The 18270-nt window shown below is 37.2% G+C and overlaps 1 protein-coding gene across 1 annotated transcript; it reads right to left on the bottom strand.

Moving 5' to 3' along the window:
* Nucleotides 1–415: 415 nt before the first annotated feature.
* LOC110798352 (fructose-bisphosphate aldolase 3, chloroplastic) lies at nucleotides 416–6732 on the bottom strand. Its single transcript, XM_022003533.2, has 6 exons — nucleotides 6321–6732; nucleotides 4200–4469; nucleotides 3980–4089; nucleotides 3681–3771; nucleotides 2358–2627; nucleotides 416–864 (listed from the first exon to the last, which is right to left on the bottom strand). Exons 1-6 carry the CDS (start codon nucleotides 6507–6509, stop codon nucleotides 586–588), a joined length of 1209 nt encoding a protein of 402 aa, XP_021859225.1. The 5' UTR covers nucleotides 6510–6732; the 3' UTR covers nucleotides 416–585.
* Between the last annotated feature and the right edge of the window lie 11538 nt (nucleotides 6733–18270).

Below are 18270 nucleotides of genomic sequence, written 5' to 3'. Positions count from 1 at the left end.
CAACGATAACCCAATAAACCACCAACAAACCAAGGTGAGGGCCGACAGACCCAAAAACCTTGAGGAGCAACAAGGCCACCGTCGATGATACAAGGCCTGATGATAGCCACCACGCCATACCTACAACAAAATCTAAACCTAGCTCGTCGACAGCCCGAGGTGAGACCGGGCCATGAAAACCTTCTGAGAGCACCATCTGGCCGACGGGATCAAAATTAAGGGACAAAAACTACCTAAAAGACAGGCCTCGCCGACGATGGCGATCTAAAATCACTGATCGCCAGCGAGATTGTTTGAAGAAATTAGGCGGTGTATGAGGCGGTGGTTGAAGAGAGAAGGGAGAGAATTTTTTTTAGAGAGAGAAAGAGACGTGGTTCATTTGATACTTTCTAGATTTCTAGTTGCTCTCTTTAGATATGCTAAGATTGGTAACTCCAATATTATCAAGCAAAACTTAGAAGCATTTACGAAATTAAAACAATACTCTAGCTCTTGAGTCTTGACAACCTCATCAAGTAACTAGTGAAGAGAAAATGAGATGCACCTTTAACAATGGTGACTTACAAAGAACTTCAAACTCTAGCCTTAGTAGGTGTATCCCTTGACAAACATACCCTTCTTGGCTTCTTCATTCTCACCTTCTGCAGAGTACCTCCCAAGTTGAGCAAGGGAATTTGCCTTTGCACGAATCAAAAGTGATTTCTGTCCAGCTTCCACATTTTCTGGGCGTCCTTGCCATGTCCTAAGTACGCTATTCTGCAGTGCACGAGCATATGAGAAAGAGACATGCCATGGGTTGGGGCTTTGGTTCATTGCGTTGAGGTTTAAGGTTGCTTCTACTTCTGATTGCCCTCCAGACAAGAACTACAACGACGGGGGAAAACAAAATTAGATCTCTTTCAACTGTACATAACAAAAATTCAAAAATCACAATCAAGGAATCAGATCGAAGACAAATAATAACAACCAATATTTGAATCCTTAACAAGGGCATGCCCTGCTAACCTTTCACTACCCCTTTTCTACTTTTAACCTCGTTTACCTAACATAATTAGATCAATGAAAGAATGTGGATGTGGGAGAGAGAAAGGGTAAAAAGGAACATCGACCAAAAATAGAAGCCACGTACAGATGAATACCATCCACAACCTAACAATGTAAAGGAAAGGGGTGCCGGGGGCGCGACGGCAGAGCTTATAAATCAGTAGTGCCGAGCTAATTTAGGAGATAAAGTCAGCCCTAGGCCGATATATTAATATCAAACAGTCATAGGATCAGACACATATACCTTGGTTGAAATGAGAAGTCCAAGAGACAACTAATTAATCAATTCGGTAGAATGCATGGAACGACGTAAAACTTACAGTTGTTTGGCAAGGGATGGAAAACAATTTTCCACAACTCCCTCAAAGATGGAAAAACTTTTTCCATTTGAAAGGAAGGGAAACCATTCTTCCAACTTTTCTCCTTACCTCCCTCTCCCTTCTTCCCCTCTATCTTCACCATCTTCTCCCATTTTCCTTCAAGGAACCAAACAAAGGAAAACTAATTTGGAATTGTGTTTTCCCTTGGAAAATGTTTTCCATGGAAAATAATTTTACATTGAAAACGTTTTACACCAAACCAAACGGAGCCCAAAAGTTAAAAAAGTTAAAAATTCCACATTTAGATAACTAGGTTGGACTTGCAGAAATGAGGGTAGAATTAAAAAAAAGGGGTAATCCATTTGCCTTCTCTAGTTCCCAATCTAAATGGACAAAATCATTCTAAACTTCAGAAGATTTGTTACCAATACTAAGCAGAGACAGTGTTGGATGAGGTTGCCTGAGACTTTGCCTACTATGTAACCTTGAAAAGACAATAATAACCCTCATGACTTCCGATATTCTCCCCTCCCCCTCCTCACTCTTTCTCCTTCACTTGTCTTTCAAATGTTTTCTTTTACTCCTCTCCCCTCTACTAAAATTGAAATATAGGGTTTTCCATAAATCTTCTTTCACCTTCCTCAGAAATACCTTTCCTTGATGCTATTCTTGATTGCTAATACTTCCAAATCTAGGGTTTCATATTCGAAAACTAGGTTTAAAGTCCTTTGCCCTCCAGTTTGAAACATAGGAATCACAATTTGCATAGATATCTCCATAAGCATTTAAGAGAAGCTTCAAATGGCCGATTCAGTTTATGTTTCTTGTATTTTAAGAATTAAACATCTTTATTTCCTTTTATTCAACCTTTGTATTATCCAAATTGGTGAATGGACCCACCTCAGTCACCCCATCTTTCCTCCATAAATGCTAGCAATGTAATGTATGCTTATTTCAAGAATTAAACACACAAAAAAAATCATAGCAGCATACCATGATCCCAGGAACAGCAGGAGGTACTCTCCTCGTAAGCATTTGAAGTGTATGTTTCGCAATGGATTCTGGAGAAGCCTTTTCTTTGTGCTCAGCTCCTGGAGTAACCATGCTTGGCTTAAGAAGGATTCCTTCAAAAACAACATTGTTCTGAGCCAAGTAGAAAAAGACTTCAGCCCACACCTGCTCTGCTACTTCAAGAGTCCTCTCAATCGGGTGGTCACCATCAAGAAGAATTTCTGGTTCCACTATGGGAACAAGGCCATTGTCCTAAAGCAACAACAAAATTAGGTGACATAGAGTAGGACTAAACAAGAGCCATCTGCCTATTAGTTTAATTGCAGAAATCAACTTATGAAGCAATATACTATAATTTGATGTCAAGAACATGAATCAAGAAAACTGCAATTAATTCAAATAGCCTACTCTACAACACATCTTTCAGCTAGATAGGCTAATATACAAAGCATAAAGAACATGATAAAATTCCCCCATATTTCTTTCGCATCATGCATAAAAAGACAGAACATTATGGAACACCCCAATTCAGCCTTGGCCTTATTTCATAAAAATCATCCTTGACCGGCTGTCTGGACCCTTCATAAACGGGAAATAGTTCGAATTTTAGTAAATAAAAAATAAGCAAGAAAGTTCAAGTTTTTCAACGAACAAGTTTCCCTTCCAAAGCACAGAACCAATCTATTTAGTCCTGTATCTTGACTAGGGGTTCTGGCAAGTGTACCAAATAGCCATAATCCAAACAGACTGAGCTTCTTTTAATCCTCCTATATTTCCATCACACGGCATGTAAGGTCCAGGGGCTGGTGCCAACAGCAGGTGGCCTTTCCGTGTGAGATAAAAGCTCACCGGCACCTCTTGATTGAAAAAGGCATATACTACACAAAAAATGAATCCACTGACAAAGAAGACTGATTATCAGGAACACATCATTACTCATACATCCAAACTATCAACTTGTTCCAATTGATTAACAGGACCACATCCGGTTGCCTAGCCTGTTGACTCTTTACTTACACAATAAGAACTCAGTTTTAATCTCCGGAGCACGAGAATATCACAGGATTAGACTTGAAAGCATCAGTGCATCACACAAATTAGTATCTTGGTGCATGTTTAACAGGATTAGACTTGAAAGCATCAACTATATGCATGTTTTATATCACATATTTCACATACGATTTGACAAAATTCATTACAAACATTATAAGTCTAGGTGATTTGAGTTAAACAATACTAAACATTAAAGTCTGCCTAAAATGATCCAGAAACATTCCAATAGAAAACATGAAGCTTTTAATGTACCTGAGAAATAGCAGCATAACGAGCAAGTCCCCATGCAGCTTCCTTAATAGCCAAAGCAGAAGGTCCACATGGAATACTAACAACTGTACGCCTATGTTTGTACACCCAAACAAGCAAATATTAAGATATTTGCAGAAGATCAAAACAAATATTAGCAAGAGATTTTACATCTGAACAAGGTATCAACACCAAAGACTCTTTGCTACATATTTCAAGAACCCCAGACCCAATCCCCAATCCCAAAAAAATCAAAATAGGAGAAGAGAATTTGAGTTATGCTTAGACTGAAATTGGCTCACCATTTTGCAAAACGAGCACCCTGTTGATAGTACTCAGCAGATCTTGAAGCCAAACCGTCTAACCCTTGGCACCAAGATTCGTTATTTGACCCTGGCAACGGAACCAAACCCTGAAAAGAAGACGAAAGATAAAAGAACCATGAAAAATATACAAAGCAATCAATGAACAAAGACAGGCACAAAGATGTGAAAACACGAGCAACTTCTTCAATCTCCATACCTTGTCAACTTTGATGCCAGGTACAATGTTTTGATCACGTAGACACTCCACAAACTTCTTTCCATCTGTTGTAGATTGGTAAAGTGTTTCCTCAAATAGGATGGCACCAGAAATATATTCACCTAGGTCAGGAGTTGTAAGGAGAAGCTGCCTATACGCCTGACGGTTGGCTTCTGTGTTATCTAAGCCAATGGATGCTAGCCTTTTCCCACAAGTTGCATTAGATTCATCGACGGCGAGGATACCACGTCCAGGAGAGGCAATAGTTTTCTGCCGAGTAAACCAAAATTACAAAAAACAAATAAATAAAGGCAGGATTAGCAGAGCCATTAAAAATCCATCATGCAGTTTTATCATTTAAGGAAAGCATTAAGGCACGCCAAAAAGAAAAAATAAAGATACTTGATGGCGGGATCAGATGAGAAAAGAAATCATAGAATGTCTTCAAAAGACTGGAAAAATAGCAGGAAACTCAGATAGAAGCATTTTCCAACCTCTTTGGTACCAAAATCATTTTGGGACTAAGGCTTTGTTGTTGTTGTTGTTGTTGTTGTTTGGTACCAAAATCAATGCTTATGTTACAGGTATATGCTTTGGAAAACATGATGTTCACCAACCTTTTTTGTTTATCTTTAACTCACCGTCTACGGATCTAAGAGTTTTTTTTCCCCTATACTTACATACACACGGACTTCTCAAAAGACAGAAAAAAAATAGCAGGGAACTCAAATGGGAGCATATCCGACCTCTTTTGTGATAGTTAATGCTAGTATTAAAGGTAAAAACTTTGGCAAACATGACGTTCATCAACAACATATTATTTCCTAACTAACTAAATACCTAAGAATTCTATTTGGCTTGATAATACAAAATCAAGGAAAATAACACTAAGACCAATTAGATACTAATCTACTATATTAACATATCACACCATCAATACACTTCATGTCTCACAAATTTCCACACATTAGATAATCCAAGACATGGGGGGTTTAGCATCCTTATAGGAAATCATCAACAATGCCACACTCAACAACCAAAAAATCAGGATTTGCTTGCATTCCTACAACGTACCCCACCACAACAAAAAGTCAACGAGATAATAGCTTTTATCTTTTGAACTAAACGCGCATCCAGCATGAACCAACTTATTTAATTACATTACTTCTATTATCCAAATCTTACTCGTACTAATGACATATAGGCTTTGTTGTTTATGATCGTAATTGGATTTATTTACCATGAAAATAACACTACCATATATCATCCATCACACAGTAGCCCACCACTGATAGCTATTCTACTCCCTCAGTTCCTTTTTGTTTGCCCCATTTGTCGTATCCCAAAAGATTGCTCCATTACTAAATGCTCATGACAATAACTTTACTCTCAATAAATAACATTTGATCCCACTATTTTTTAGCTCTTCTCAATTCCACCCACCAACTCTTAATAAATCATATTTAGAGCATAAGAGAAACAATTAGGGACGGAGGGAGTAGGAACTCCATTAATATAAATGACATTTTAGTGCCAGTATAAAATAGTCTAAAATGCCCCTAATAATAACTTATTATACGGACAGATTAGACATAATTACCATTCACAAATTAAATACCCTTAATCACTCCATAATTTAGGTTCAATGATCAATCATCTTTCTCTTTAACTACTTTTTGATTTGTTTCTATTTACTTTTGGCACCCATCGCATGCATATAATATAAGCCTGGTCAATAACTGGTACAACGACATTTATAGTAAGACAAATAATTGAGTAGCTTTCACCCGTTATTGATGGTGACTATTCCGACCTACATCGAAATTGACGTTTTAAGTGTCATTTTTCTAAATATTTAGTACTATGTAAGACCAAATTATATCGGAGTACCGACGAACAATCATATAACAAAATACGAGTAACGACGAACAATCATACAACAAAATACGAATAACGAAGAACAATCATATAACAAAATCAGATCATCTATGTAGTGAGCAAATAATCATCCAAATTCGAACAATAAGATCAAATTGCAGATCCGAAATCACATAAATACGATCGCAAATGCTGTACTAATTAAAGTGAAAAAGATGAAAGTAAACTGAGAGAGAGAATTACAGCGGTTTTGACGAGCTCGTCAACGTACGAGGAGGAGGAAGAAGCGCGGACGACGGGTAGGGAGAATCGGCGAGTTGGGAAGGCGACGGCGGCGGCGGAGGATGATGATCCGCTGCGTTTAGTGAAGGAGTGTTGACCGATCCAATTGGAAGACGCAGCGTTTAGCTTTACCAAACTCGTAGTCGCCATTGCCTGCTTTTTTTCTCTCTCCCCTTTTTCTTTCTCTGTGAACTGTAAAGTATGTCGCAACAAAAGAAAACGAAGCAATGGAAGAGTGAAGGTTGGTAGTACCAAAACAGTATTTATAATTAAAAAAAATGGTAAACCACTCTAGATTAACAAATTCTAAAAGGTGGTTGTTTTTCTAGGAAAGTCCGCGGACATCAATCATGAACTGAAGTACTGAACGATGGCTTTATTTGGCACCGCAAAAGGACGGAGGAAAAGTTATGCGTAGAGATGGCCAATGTGGCGGGTTTGCGGGTTTTGTGGGTCGTGGGTCGTGGGTCGGAGATAATTGACACACGACCCGTCTCAGTTAAACTAATGTGGGTCGAGTTATGGGCTGTGTCGGAAAAATTGGACACAGTATATGATGGGTCGTGAGTTGCGTGGGTCGCGGGTCGAGGTGGGTTGTGCGGGTCAGGTGAGTCTGATGAGTTTGGTAGGTTACTACAGATGTGATTCCGGTGGGTCAAGTGGTTTCGGTGGGTTTATATGAGTTTTAGCGATAAAAAGTTATAAAATTAGTATGAACTTAAATAAATTAATTTTTATATTATTCACTTACTCACATAAATGTGGTTAATGTATATTTACACAATAAAATTAGAATTTATTAGCATTTTAAAACATACAAAATTGTTTAAATTAGGATGAGCTTCGCGGGTTGGGTTCGTATGTTGGGTTGGGTGGGTTGTGTGTGTCGTGGCGGGTTGTGTCGGATCCGCTGGGTCGAAATGGGTTGTGTTGAAAAAAACCGACCCACAAAACATCATAAAAATATTCGGGTTGGGTCGGGTTGGGTCGGGTTGTGTTCGACCCATGTGATCCACTATGGGATGTGTAAGGGTTGGTTGGGTCAAACCCGACCCACTGGCCATCTCTAGTTCTGGGTATACTACGATGGGCTAACATAATGCCCCATTATATATTTGCACTTTTACTCGGTAACTAATTAGTGGTCTGGGCGAAGCCCCGAAATGGTGGATATATTTGAGTTAAATTTTTACTCATTTCAAATTCAATTACAACTTTTTTTTGTATATGTAGTTTAATTTGAGAATACTATTAATATCATTATATATGCAGTTTCAGAATAAAATTGGTTAACGTACCAACAACAGGTAAACTAAAACATTGAGTAACTACAATTTTTGTGTAGAACTTTAGTTTTTGTTATTTTATTTATAACTTAGGAAATTTTTAAGTTGATATTGTATATTTAGTTACAAAGTCAAAATACACTTTGGAAGAAAAAAAAAACACACATTTGATAAGCTAAAAGAAAGCGCAACATTATTTTTTTCTATTAATTTTTCTGTTAATTTAATAGCTTTATGTTTGTTTTAATGAATAAAAATGGAGGAAAAATTTTCGGATTTTTCATGAAATGACCCCGAGGTTTGCGTTAATGCACCAAATACCCCTAATGTTTCCAGAATGCACCAAATACCCCCGAGGTTTAAAACAATAACACCAAATGCCCTTAATGAGCATTTTCCGTCCATTCCGTTAACTCTCTGTTAGCGTGAATTTACTTTTTTGCCCTTACTCAACCATTTTCTTTCCTAATCCTAATATTAAAACTTAATTATATTAATTAAACCCCCCAAAAAAATAATTAACTACTATTATTTTTAAAACAAACCCAAAAAAGAAACCCAAAACTCTTTTTTGGGATCTTCTCTAATTAAACCCAAATTTTACAAAAAAAATAAATAAAAATAAACATTCTTGAACTTCCTTCTATTGCGTTTCTTCTTCTTCTTCTTCCTTCTACTGCGTTTCTTCTTCTCTTCTTCTTCTTCTTCTTCACCATTAAAACGCATCTCTCATCTTCCTCACCATCATATTAATTTAATCCAGTGTATACTTAATTATATTAGTTAAACCCAAAAAATTAATTGCCTCAATTTAAAAAAAACCCCAAAAGTTTTGTTTGGGATTTCTTTCATAGATCTGAATTTTGAGGAGATGCGAAAAACGCAGGCTAAGACAAACGCATACAGAAGCTTGCGACGGTGGTGGTAGAGGAGGCTGCGACGGTGGTGGTGGACCCTGCGATGTAATTGCCTCAATTGCGGTGGTGGAGCTTCTTCACCCTCAATCTTCGATTGAGAAGACCCACCATATCTGATTTATTCAACGGTTTTTTCATGAAATGCCCCCGAGGTTTGCAAAAATGCACCAAATACCCTCGCGCCTTTTGAATCACATAATATACCCCTATTTTTTTATACTGTTCATGAGATGCACCTTTGAGTTAACGCCGTTAGTCTGCCGTTAGTCGCGTTTTACTATTTTGCCCTTAATACATGTTTTCGACATAAATTCCAAAAAAAAAAAATCAAACTTATTTCTCTTTCTCTCTCCTCTCCGACGTTCTTCCCCCTGCTATCTAGTGGCCGGCGGCGTCCGGTTTCCGCTCTCTGGTCGCCGACGGAGGCCGATTTCCGTCTTCCCCTTTCCGACGTCCTTATTCGCCGCTGTCGAGTTTACCCGTCGTGAGGTTCCACTCTCTCCTTCTCTCCTTGACTAGATTGGAATTGCATTTATTGATTTCAGTGTTGAATGTTGTTGCCGTCATTGTTGTTGTTTTTTTGTTGCTATTGTTTTCAATTTTCTGGATGTTGTTGTTGTCGTCGATAGAATTGATAGACTATTAGAGTAAATGTATTGTTTTTTTCGAATCCAAACATAACCTGTTTGCTGCTATTTGAATGTTGTCGTCATTGTTGTTGTTTTTTGTTGCTATTGTTGCCATTGTTGTTGTTGCTGTCAATTTTATGGTTGTTGTTGTCGGTGGAAGTGAATTGATTGATTGATTAGAGTAAATTGATTGATTAAAGTAAATTAATTGATTGATTAGAGTAAATTGATTGATTTTTCGAATACAATCAGCCCCTTTGGTATGTATGTAACCCATAATTTCACATCTTTTATGGGTTGCTAAAAGTTGGGTTGTTAATTACTTGTATATGAGAAAATATGTTGATTGGACTGACTTTATAACTGATCTTTATGCAAAGTTAATCCAGTTGCATAAAACTTCAGCATGTTGTATTCTATGCAATCGGGTGACAGGATGCAGCCAACACGTTCTAGTTTCTGGCGCCATTCTAAATGTTGTTGCTGCATTATCTGGTAAGCAGAAATGCTTTTATAGGTATAGTGTAATTGCCTCTGTTTCAATAGGCAGAAAAATTGCATTATAAGAACATCGTTGTATATCAACTTGTCAATATATTTGAACTATGAACTCGTAGTTATTGGTACATATGAATTCATTCTGTGTACATATGTTCAAAGCATGAGGATTAGGCTCCGAACTTGCTAGTGTGGTCATTGTTAGTATTGAATACCCAAGCATGGTTCTATTGGTTCCCTGAATAGTGGGTGGGTATTCTTAATAGTGGGTGGGTATTGTTAAGTTCAATAAAATTGAACCAATGGAACTACCGAATTATTGAGACTGATTTTGATGATTTATGAGCTTGAATTCTCTTATGTTGCAAGAGAATATTTGCTAATATCTTGAATATTTGTTTATGCATTTATTTTCAGGCTCAGAAGGTTTCTCAGGTTCACGTTTCGCAGCCCAAGCTCGAAGAGGAGAGGTTCAAAGTGTTTGCTGGCAACATCAGGTGGAGGTAAATTCTTGAGTCTAGTTTGCTTGCACTTGGGAAGAGAGTTCGTTCCTCAATGGTGGCTGCTGGATTTAGATGTATTTGGTGCAACTTAGTTTTAAAATAGTTTTATATCCTTATTTATAGTTTCAGTTACTACAAAACCATCAAATTCTGCAGTTTAAAAGCATTTTGCGTATTTGGTGCAACTTAGTTTCAAAATAGGTGTATATTGTGCAATAAATTTATAAATAGGGGTATTCTGTGAATTATAAACACGACTTAACGGAGGACTAACGGAAGGTCGGTTTAGGGGTATTTTGTGCAAACTTGGGAAAAAACCGGGGTATATTATGTGATTCAAAAGACGCGAGGGTATTTGATGCATTTTTGCAAACCTCGAGGGCATTTCATGAAAAAACCGTTTATTCAATGAATTTTTTGGGTTAAAGAAAGAAAAGAAGAAGAAGAGGGTGGTTGTAGGTCTGGGGAATATAGATTGGAATCCCCCAATATTGTTGATTTGGGGATAATATTTTTGTTAAGGTTTGTGAATTTTGAGGAGGTGCGAAAATCAAATGTGTTTGTTTTAGGTTGAGTTGATCTGAATCTTTGAAAGGGGAAGCAATGGGGTTGGGGATTTTCAAAAAGCCCAAGGAATGTGAAGGTGAAATAATGGGTTAACAATGGAGATTGAAAAGGGAAAGAGAAAGATACAGAAAGATAAAGGGAAAAAAAAAGAAAAAAAATTAACTTAGTTTTAACGGAAAGTTAACGGAATAGACGGAAAATGCTCATTAAGGGCATTTGGTGTTATTGTTTTAAACCTCGGGGGTATTTGGTGCATTTTGGAAACATTAGGGGTATTTGGTGCATTAACGCAAACCTCGGGGTCATTTCATGAAAAATCCGAAATTTTTTTGTTATCATAAATTGTTACTCAAATACATAAATTTGGCGTGAAATTTTATACATACATATATAAGAACGAATTTTCTCTTTTAATTTTCAATTGTTTTAGAGTCAAATGTTGTATTGTTGGAGTAATGGATGAAACATTGCATTAATTTGTGAGAAGTCATAAGTTCGAGGATGCAAGACAACATTTTTTGTGAGAACACAATAAACAATAATGTGTGTGTATGACAAGGCACGATGACGCTATGTCACTTGCCAAGTCATCGCGATACATGGCGAGATGGGATGGATTGCCTTGGAGTTTAAATAATATATATAAATATATAGATGTGATACTCTCAAGAGTAGCTAGAGCCAAGGTCTTGTAAGGTTCATTTTTGGCTAAATAGTTATATATATACATATACATATATACATATATATATATATATATATATATATATATATAGGGTTGGGATCCGGTGAGAAGTGCTCTTATGGTGAGAAGGGTGAGAAACATTCTGGGCCGTTGGATTAAGGAACGTACGGACAAGATTGAATATAAAATTATTCCACCTCCCGCGCTTACTTGCTGATGCTAAATCATCATCCTTTTATTTCACCTTTCTCTCAACCTCCCTTCACCCAATTTCCATTACCACTTTGGATTTTGGCGACTTATCGGCCAATTTTTTGCCTGATTTGATGCCTCCACTTGTCTGCTTCGGCAAGGTCGCGACACTCTGAGGCTAGAAAGGGGTGGCGTTCTTTAGGCTTATTCTCGTCTTGCTTCCTAGTAATGAAGCGATTGAGCATGGACAAAGCTTTCTCTTCGTTTCTCGCCATTGTTGAGCTTGGAAAGGTGGATCAGATGCATTTCTCTGGTCGTTGATAGAGAGAGAAAACGGAGAAAAAATCCCTAGACTGAGGAGATACATCAATAAAATAAACAGAGATACATCAATAGAGAAGTACAGATACATTATAGTTATCATATAGATACATCAATTATGAATTACAAATACATCAGTATTATACTAGAGATACATCAACATTATACTAGAGATACATCAATGGTGAATTAGACATACATCAATGGTGAATTAGAGGTACATCAATGGTGAATTAGAGATACATCAAACAAACATCATCTTCAATTCGGTAAAATCAATAAAATAAATGGGGAAGCTGGGTGAATCTGATTGAATCATCTTTAATTGAGGGTAAAATCAATAAATAAAATTGAATCATCTTTAATTGGGGGTAAAATCAATTAAAAAAAATGAGGGAAGCTGGTTGAATCATCTTCTACGAGGAGTAGAGGAGAGATAAATATGGCAATAAAAACAACCATAGGAAGAGGAGATTAAGGTGTATCGTAGAAGATAGAAAAGAAATGGAGAAGAAGGATGCGTAATTATGTGGGTCGGTGGGTGTTGGCCAGCTGGGCAGTAACTTACCTAATTTTAATGAACCGAACATCAATGGCGTAGCCGGAAGACGTTGGATTAAATTTAATCCAACGATAGTTAGAGTTTCTCACGCTTCTCATATTAAGAGCACTTCTCACGTGAGCCTTCATAAACATATTTATACATATACACATATACATATATATATATATATATATATATATATATATATATATATATATATATATATATATTAGGAAATTCTACAATAATCAAGTGAGAAATTAGGAAAAAAGTGATAGAACCGGTTAGAGCTAAAATAAGATATGTTTTATTATTTTACAAATCAAATATTCAACTTGTCTTTTTAAACTTGTATATATCCTTTAATATCAAATATAATTATTTTTTTGGCAAGTAATAAATTTCATTAATCGCCAAGAATAAAGTTTACACAAAAAACCCTCACCTAAAACGTATCAGAATCACCTCAGTTAAACCTTCTAGAAAGGATCAAGCGAGAGACTCTTCAATGCCGGCAATATTACACAATTTCTAATAACTAGGGATCACCATCCTATTTACAAGCAACCCTAAAAATAATCTCCCTAGAGAAATTATCATTCTCTAAACAAGCTTGAGAACCACCTGTTGCACTAAGAACATCCATGCACTTCATTATCTTCCTCAAAGGCCATGAAATACCTTTAGGAATTTACATAGCCCAAATGCACGTGTTTTTCACATAGTACACATGCAACCACTTTATCCACATCTTATCCTTTTTTTTAAGGCCCAAAAATTCTTAGTGACTGCGGTCTTGTTCCAGAAACACAAATCTTTCAAATTCCAGCCTCCAACTATTACTAACTTTGAGTTTGTAAGGACGTATCATTTGCGAACAAGCATATTCTAAGCACTCGTGAACATGTTTAAGTAACTTGGGTTAACATTTACATGTGTTGTTTGTTGCGATTAAACCAAAAATAGAACAAACTTATCTGATTCGATGAACTGAATGAAGAACAATTGTTGCGTCGTGGACACCCATTGTCCTAAAAGCGATTCCGCACTACCTCCCGGTGCAGTAGAACAGAAGCGGTCACCCTCCAGGATTAGCGCAACTCCGACTTTGTCTGCACTCACAAAACCGGATGGAGTCAGAACATATGCCCAATACCGAGAGCAATTTTGTGAGAGAATAATGTGATTCAAATTTATGGAAGAGTGTTTGAATGTTTTTCTGTGTATGAAACTCAATCGAAATTCTGATTAAGTACTCAAAATTAAGGCAAGGCAACAGTAAATAACGGACAAACCAATTAAGGAAATGATGAATACTGTAACGGACGCAATTAATGGTAATTAGTCCAACATTTACGTAATCCATACAGATTCCCGTAACAATGACTTAACCAAAACAGTCCGGTTACCAAAAGGAATAGGGTTGACCCACAAAACCCACCTGGCCACGCCCGCGAACTGCATTTCCAAGAGCAAAAGTACCAAGGCCCATGGCCCACGGCCCGAGGCCTGAGCCTGGCCCGACCCAGCGCGCGCGCGCGCGTGTGTGTGTATTATGTGTCCACCCATACCACTCTCACGCTTTCTTAAACAAGAGTTACACCCATTCCCCAATTAATAAACAAGGAGAATATGAAGAGTTTTTTCAATGTGGGACTCTATACTTTTCACTCTCTTTTTCCTTTGTGTTTCCCAATGAGAATTTCCAACAATCCCCCACAGGTTCGAATATGTGGAAAAGAAAGAAGAAAGAGAAGTATATTGGTTTTGGGCAAAACAAAACAATTGAATAGGTGTCAATGTATTTCGACTTGAATTAACACTTAGTGACATTTAAGCTATGATCTCTTTCCTACCAAGTGACTTTCGTATTGAACTTGATAGGGAGTTAGAAACCCGTCACTTAAAGCACGCAAATGAATATGTATGATATTCTGACTCCGCGAATAAAGTGACGCCTTATACTGGTCGTACGTCCGACCTGGATATGCTCATAGGTGCTCTAGAGAATAGCCCACATCGAAATTCTCATAGGAAGCGGCCACACTTCCACACCTACGTAGGTGAATCCCATCAAGTGTGAGCTACCTTCACACCACCAAACATATGGTATGTGTTCATTAAGAGCCGTATGCTCAACCTCTTTCCGATTGTAGCAAGCACATTATAACATCTAGGGGATGGCCAAAAAATAAAATTTTGTGCTTCCGAATTGTAACATAATGTCGTCCTTTGAAATCTTTGAGTAGGAATTCATTATTTTACAATTCATTCAATGGGCTTCAAGCCCATCTCTTTCGATGTTTCCAAAACTAGTTTTCTACATAGGCCTTTCTTTAACGGATCCGCAATGTTCATTTCAGACTTTACATAGTCTAGTGATATCACCCCACTTGACAACAATTCTTTGACGGCCTTGTGCCTCAAACGAATGGGCCTTTTCTTCCCATTGTAGGCATGGTTGTTTGCCACAGCAATAGCCGCTTGCGAATGACAATGAAGTGCAATTAAAGGAGCCCATATCCGTGTTTCCCCCCCAGCGGAATATCTGCAAGCACATTTCTCAACCATTCTGCCTCATGACCTGCCAATTCAAGAGCAATAAACTCAAATTCCATAGTAGACATAGCAGTACAAGATTGTTTACAAGATTTCCAAGACACAGCCCCACCCCCTAGGGTGAAAATATAACCACTGTTAGAGTTGATTTCATCATTTCCAGAAACCCAGTTGGCATCACAATAGCGTTCCAAAACTCCTGGAAACTTGGAGTAGTGCAAACTCCAATCCATGGTACCCTTAAGGCACCTAAGAAATCTCTTCAAAGCAACCTAATGTTCATGACTTGGGTTATGAGTGTACCTGCTCAATTTACTCACAGAATAAGCAATGTCAAGTCTAGTGTAGTTCATTAGAAACATAACACTACCAATAATCTTAGCATATTCAGATTGGCTAACAAGATCACCATTCTTTTTCTTTAAGTGGATGCTTGGATCATAAGGAGTCCTAACTGGATCGACGTCAAATGAGTTAAACTTTTAAAGTAATTTTTCAACTTAGTGAGCTTGGCTAAGACAAATACCATTTGTAATTCTCTTGATTTTCACTCCTAAAATCACATCTGCGTCACGCCATATCTTTCATTTCAAATTTAGAACTTAAAAACCTTTTTGTCTCATTTACTCGATCCAAGTTAGTCCCAAAAATTAACATATACATAAAGACAAATAATCACACAACCATCAGAATCATGCTTAGAGTAAACACAAGAATCACCTTCATTTACATGGAACCCATTACTTGTCATAGTCTTGTCAAATTTGTCATGCCATTGCTTTGGAGCTTGCTTAAGTCCATACAATGACTTGACCAATTTACAAACCTTATTCTCTTGACCAGGAACAACAAACCCTTCTGGTTGAACCATGTAAATTTCCTCATCCAAATCACCATTTAAAAATGCAATTTTAACATCCATTTGATGCACAACAAGATCATGAATGCAAGCAAGAGCAATCAAAGTTCTAATAGTAGCAATTTTAGTGACAGGAGAGTAAGTATCAAAATAATCAACACCATGCCTTTGGGTGAAGCCCCTTACCATAATTCTGGCCTTATACTTGTCAATGGATCCAGTAGATTTCGATTTTTTTTCCTAAAGATCCATTTACAAGTAATGGGCTTGCAACCCCTAGGAAAATCAACCAACTCCCAAGTATTGTTACTTAGGATTGACTGAAGTTCACTATCTATTGCCTCTTTTCAAAATACTGCATCAACAGATTTCATTGCCTCTTCATAGGTCCTAGGATCATCTTCCAAAATAAAGACATAAACAAAATCATCATCAATCAAGAAAGGTTCAGTTAAGAAAGCAGTAACAAAATCATCACCATAACTGGTTTCATTTCTTGCCCTCTTGCTCCTCCTTGGCTCTAATTCAAAAGTAACATTAGAGGTGGGAGGAGTAGCAACTGGCATACTAGAAGAAGCGCTAGAAGAAGACACATCATTAATACAAGATATTTTCAAAGGAAATACAGTTTCAAAAAACTCGGCATCTCTTGCCTCAATAATGTTACCACCTGCATAAGAATTGTTAGCACCCTTAACAAGAAAACGATATGCATCACTTTGGTAAGTATAACCAATAAATATACAATCAATAGTTTTAGGACCAATCTTGTCCCTTTTGAAGCTGGGTATAGACACCTTTCTAGACAGCCCCACACTTTGAAGTAACTTAGGTTAGGTGCACGACCCTTCCATATTTCATATGGAGTCTTGTCTAGCTTCTTGTGAGGTACCCTGTTCAAAACATGACAAGCAGATAATATAGCTTCCCCCCACATGTTATCAGAAAACCAAAACTAATAAGCATAGAATTCATCATGTTCTTCAATGTTCTATTCTTCCTTTCAGCAATCCCGTTCTGCTCGGGTGTGTAGGGAGCCGTTGTCTCATGAATGATCCCATTCTGCTCACAAAATGCCTTAAGAGTGTTAGGATCATACTCACTACCCCTATCACTCCTAAGTCTCTTGATCTTCCTATCAAGTTGGTTTTCCACACTTCTACATTTCTTATCAGATGCAACGCCTAAAATCGTTGCATTAGGCATCAAAATCCGTCGCATTAGACCTAATGCGACAACAAATGACCCTTGCATCAGGTGGCGTTGCATTAGGCCTAATGCGACGATCAGTGACCTAAGGCAACGGGAAATTAATACCGTCGCATTAGATAAACATCTAATGCAACGGTCCTTAGATGGGTGTCGCATTAGTTCTTTAGCTAATACGACGGGCATTTTATCGAATGCGACGGTTATTTTAGCTAATGCGACGGTTATTTTAGCTAATGCGACGGATATCTACGATGGCTTAAAGAAATAATGCAACACGTTTTAGCCTAATGCAACGATAATTTATTGTCAAAATAAATCTGTTGAACACCTAATGCAACGGGTTCATTTATTCATAGTAATAAATAATAATAATAATAATTAAAATTAGTTTTCTAAATCTAGTAAGGACGTCAATAATAAAAGATTTTCATTGACTTAAAGAGTAATATTATAATATTAGTGCCCATAGGACACATGCATTACAAAATATTCGTTCACTAATTAATTTAGTGTTATTAATGAAAAAAATTCATAAAATTAAAATCCACGTAAACAAATTCAACATTACTAGAAATCACAAAATGACTCAAAAACAAACAAGAGCCTCCACCGTGTCATTGCTAGATTTACATTTCTTCTCCATTTAGCTCACCATGATTCTGCAAGTTTAAATCACGAATGGGCACAAGTTATAGATGTTGCACTAGCTAAAACACAATAACCTTCATGTTTACTCAAATAAAAACATAAAATTTCACAACAACGTAAGTAATACCAGATACGACTAAAATTACTACTAAAATTACTAAAATTTTACAAAGGGGGCATGGTATTCATTCTTTATATATAGATGCCGCGTTTTCAAAAACAGAAATCCCCTTTCTTCATAACTATCGCACATTCGCACAAACATATTTAAGTTCAACGGCACCCAAATGGGATGGTCCCTATTTGAGTTCTCCTTTGGTAGAACTCAGTAATTACTAAATCTCGCTTCTATTCTCCATCTTCTTCCTTTTCCACACCATGGTTCAACCAGAAGGGGCATGGCGGCATGTGTTCCCTGTTTTCCTTTAAGGTCCAAAATTTCAAATCATTCAAAACTTTTCTATAAATTCCTACTTTCAAAATCATTTTAT

Source organism: Spinacia oleracea, chromosome 4 (genome assembly GCF_020520425.1).
Source record: "Spinacia oleracea cultivar Varoflay chromosome 4, BTI_SOV_V1, whole genome shotgun sequence".
NCBI classification, from domain to species: Eukaryota; Viridiplantae; Streptophyta; class Magnoliopsida; order Caryophyllales; family Amaranthaceae; genus Spinacia; species Spinacia oleracea.
The sequence above is the reverse complement of the archived record's forward strand: the minus strand, read 5'-3'. Positions and strand labels throughout refer to the sequence as shown.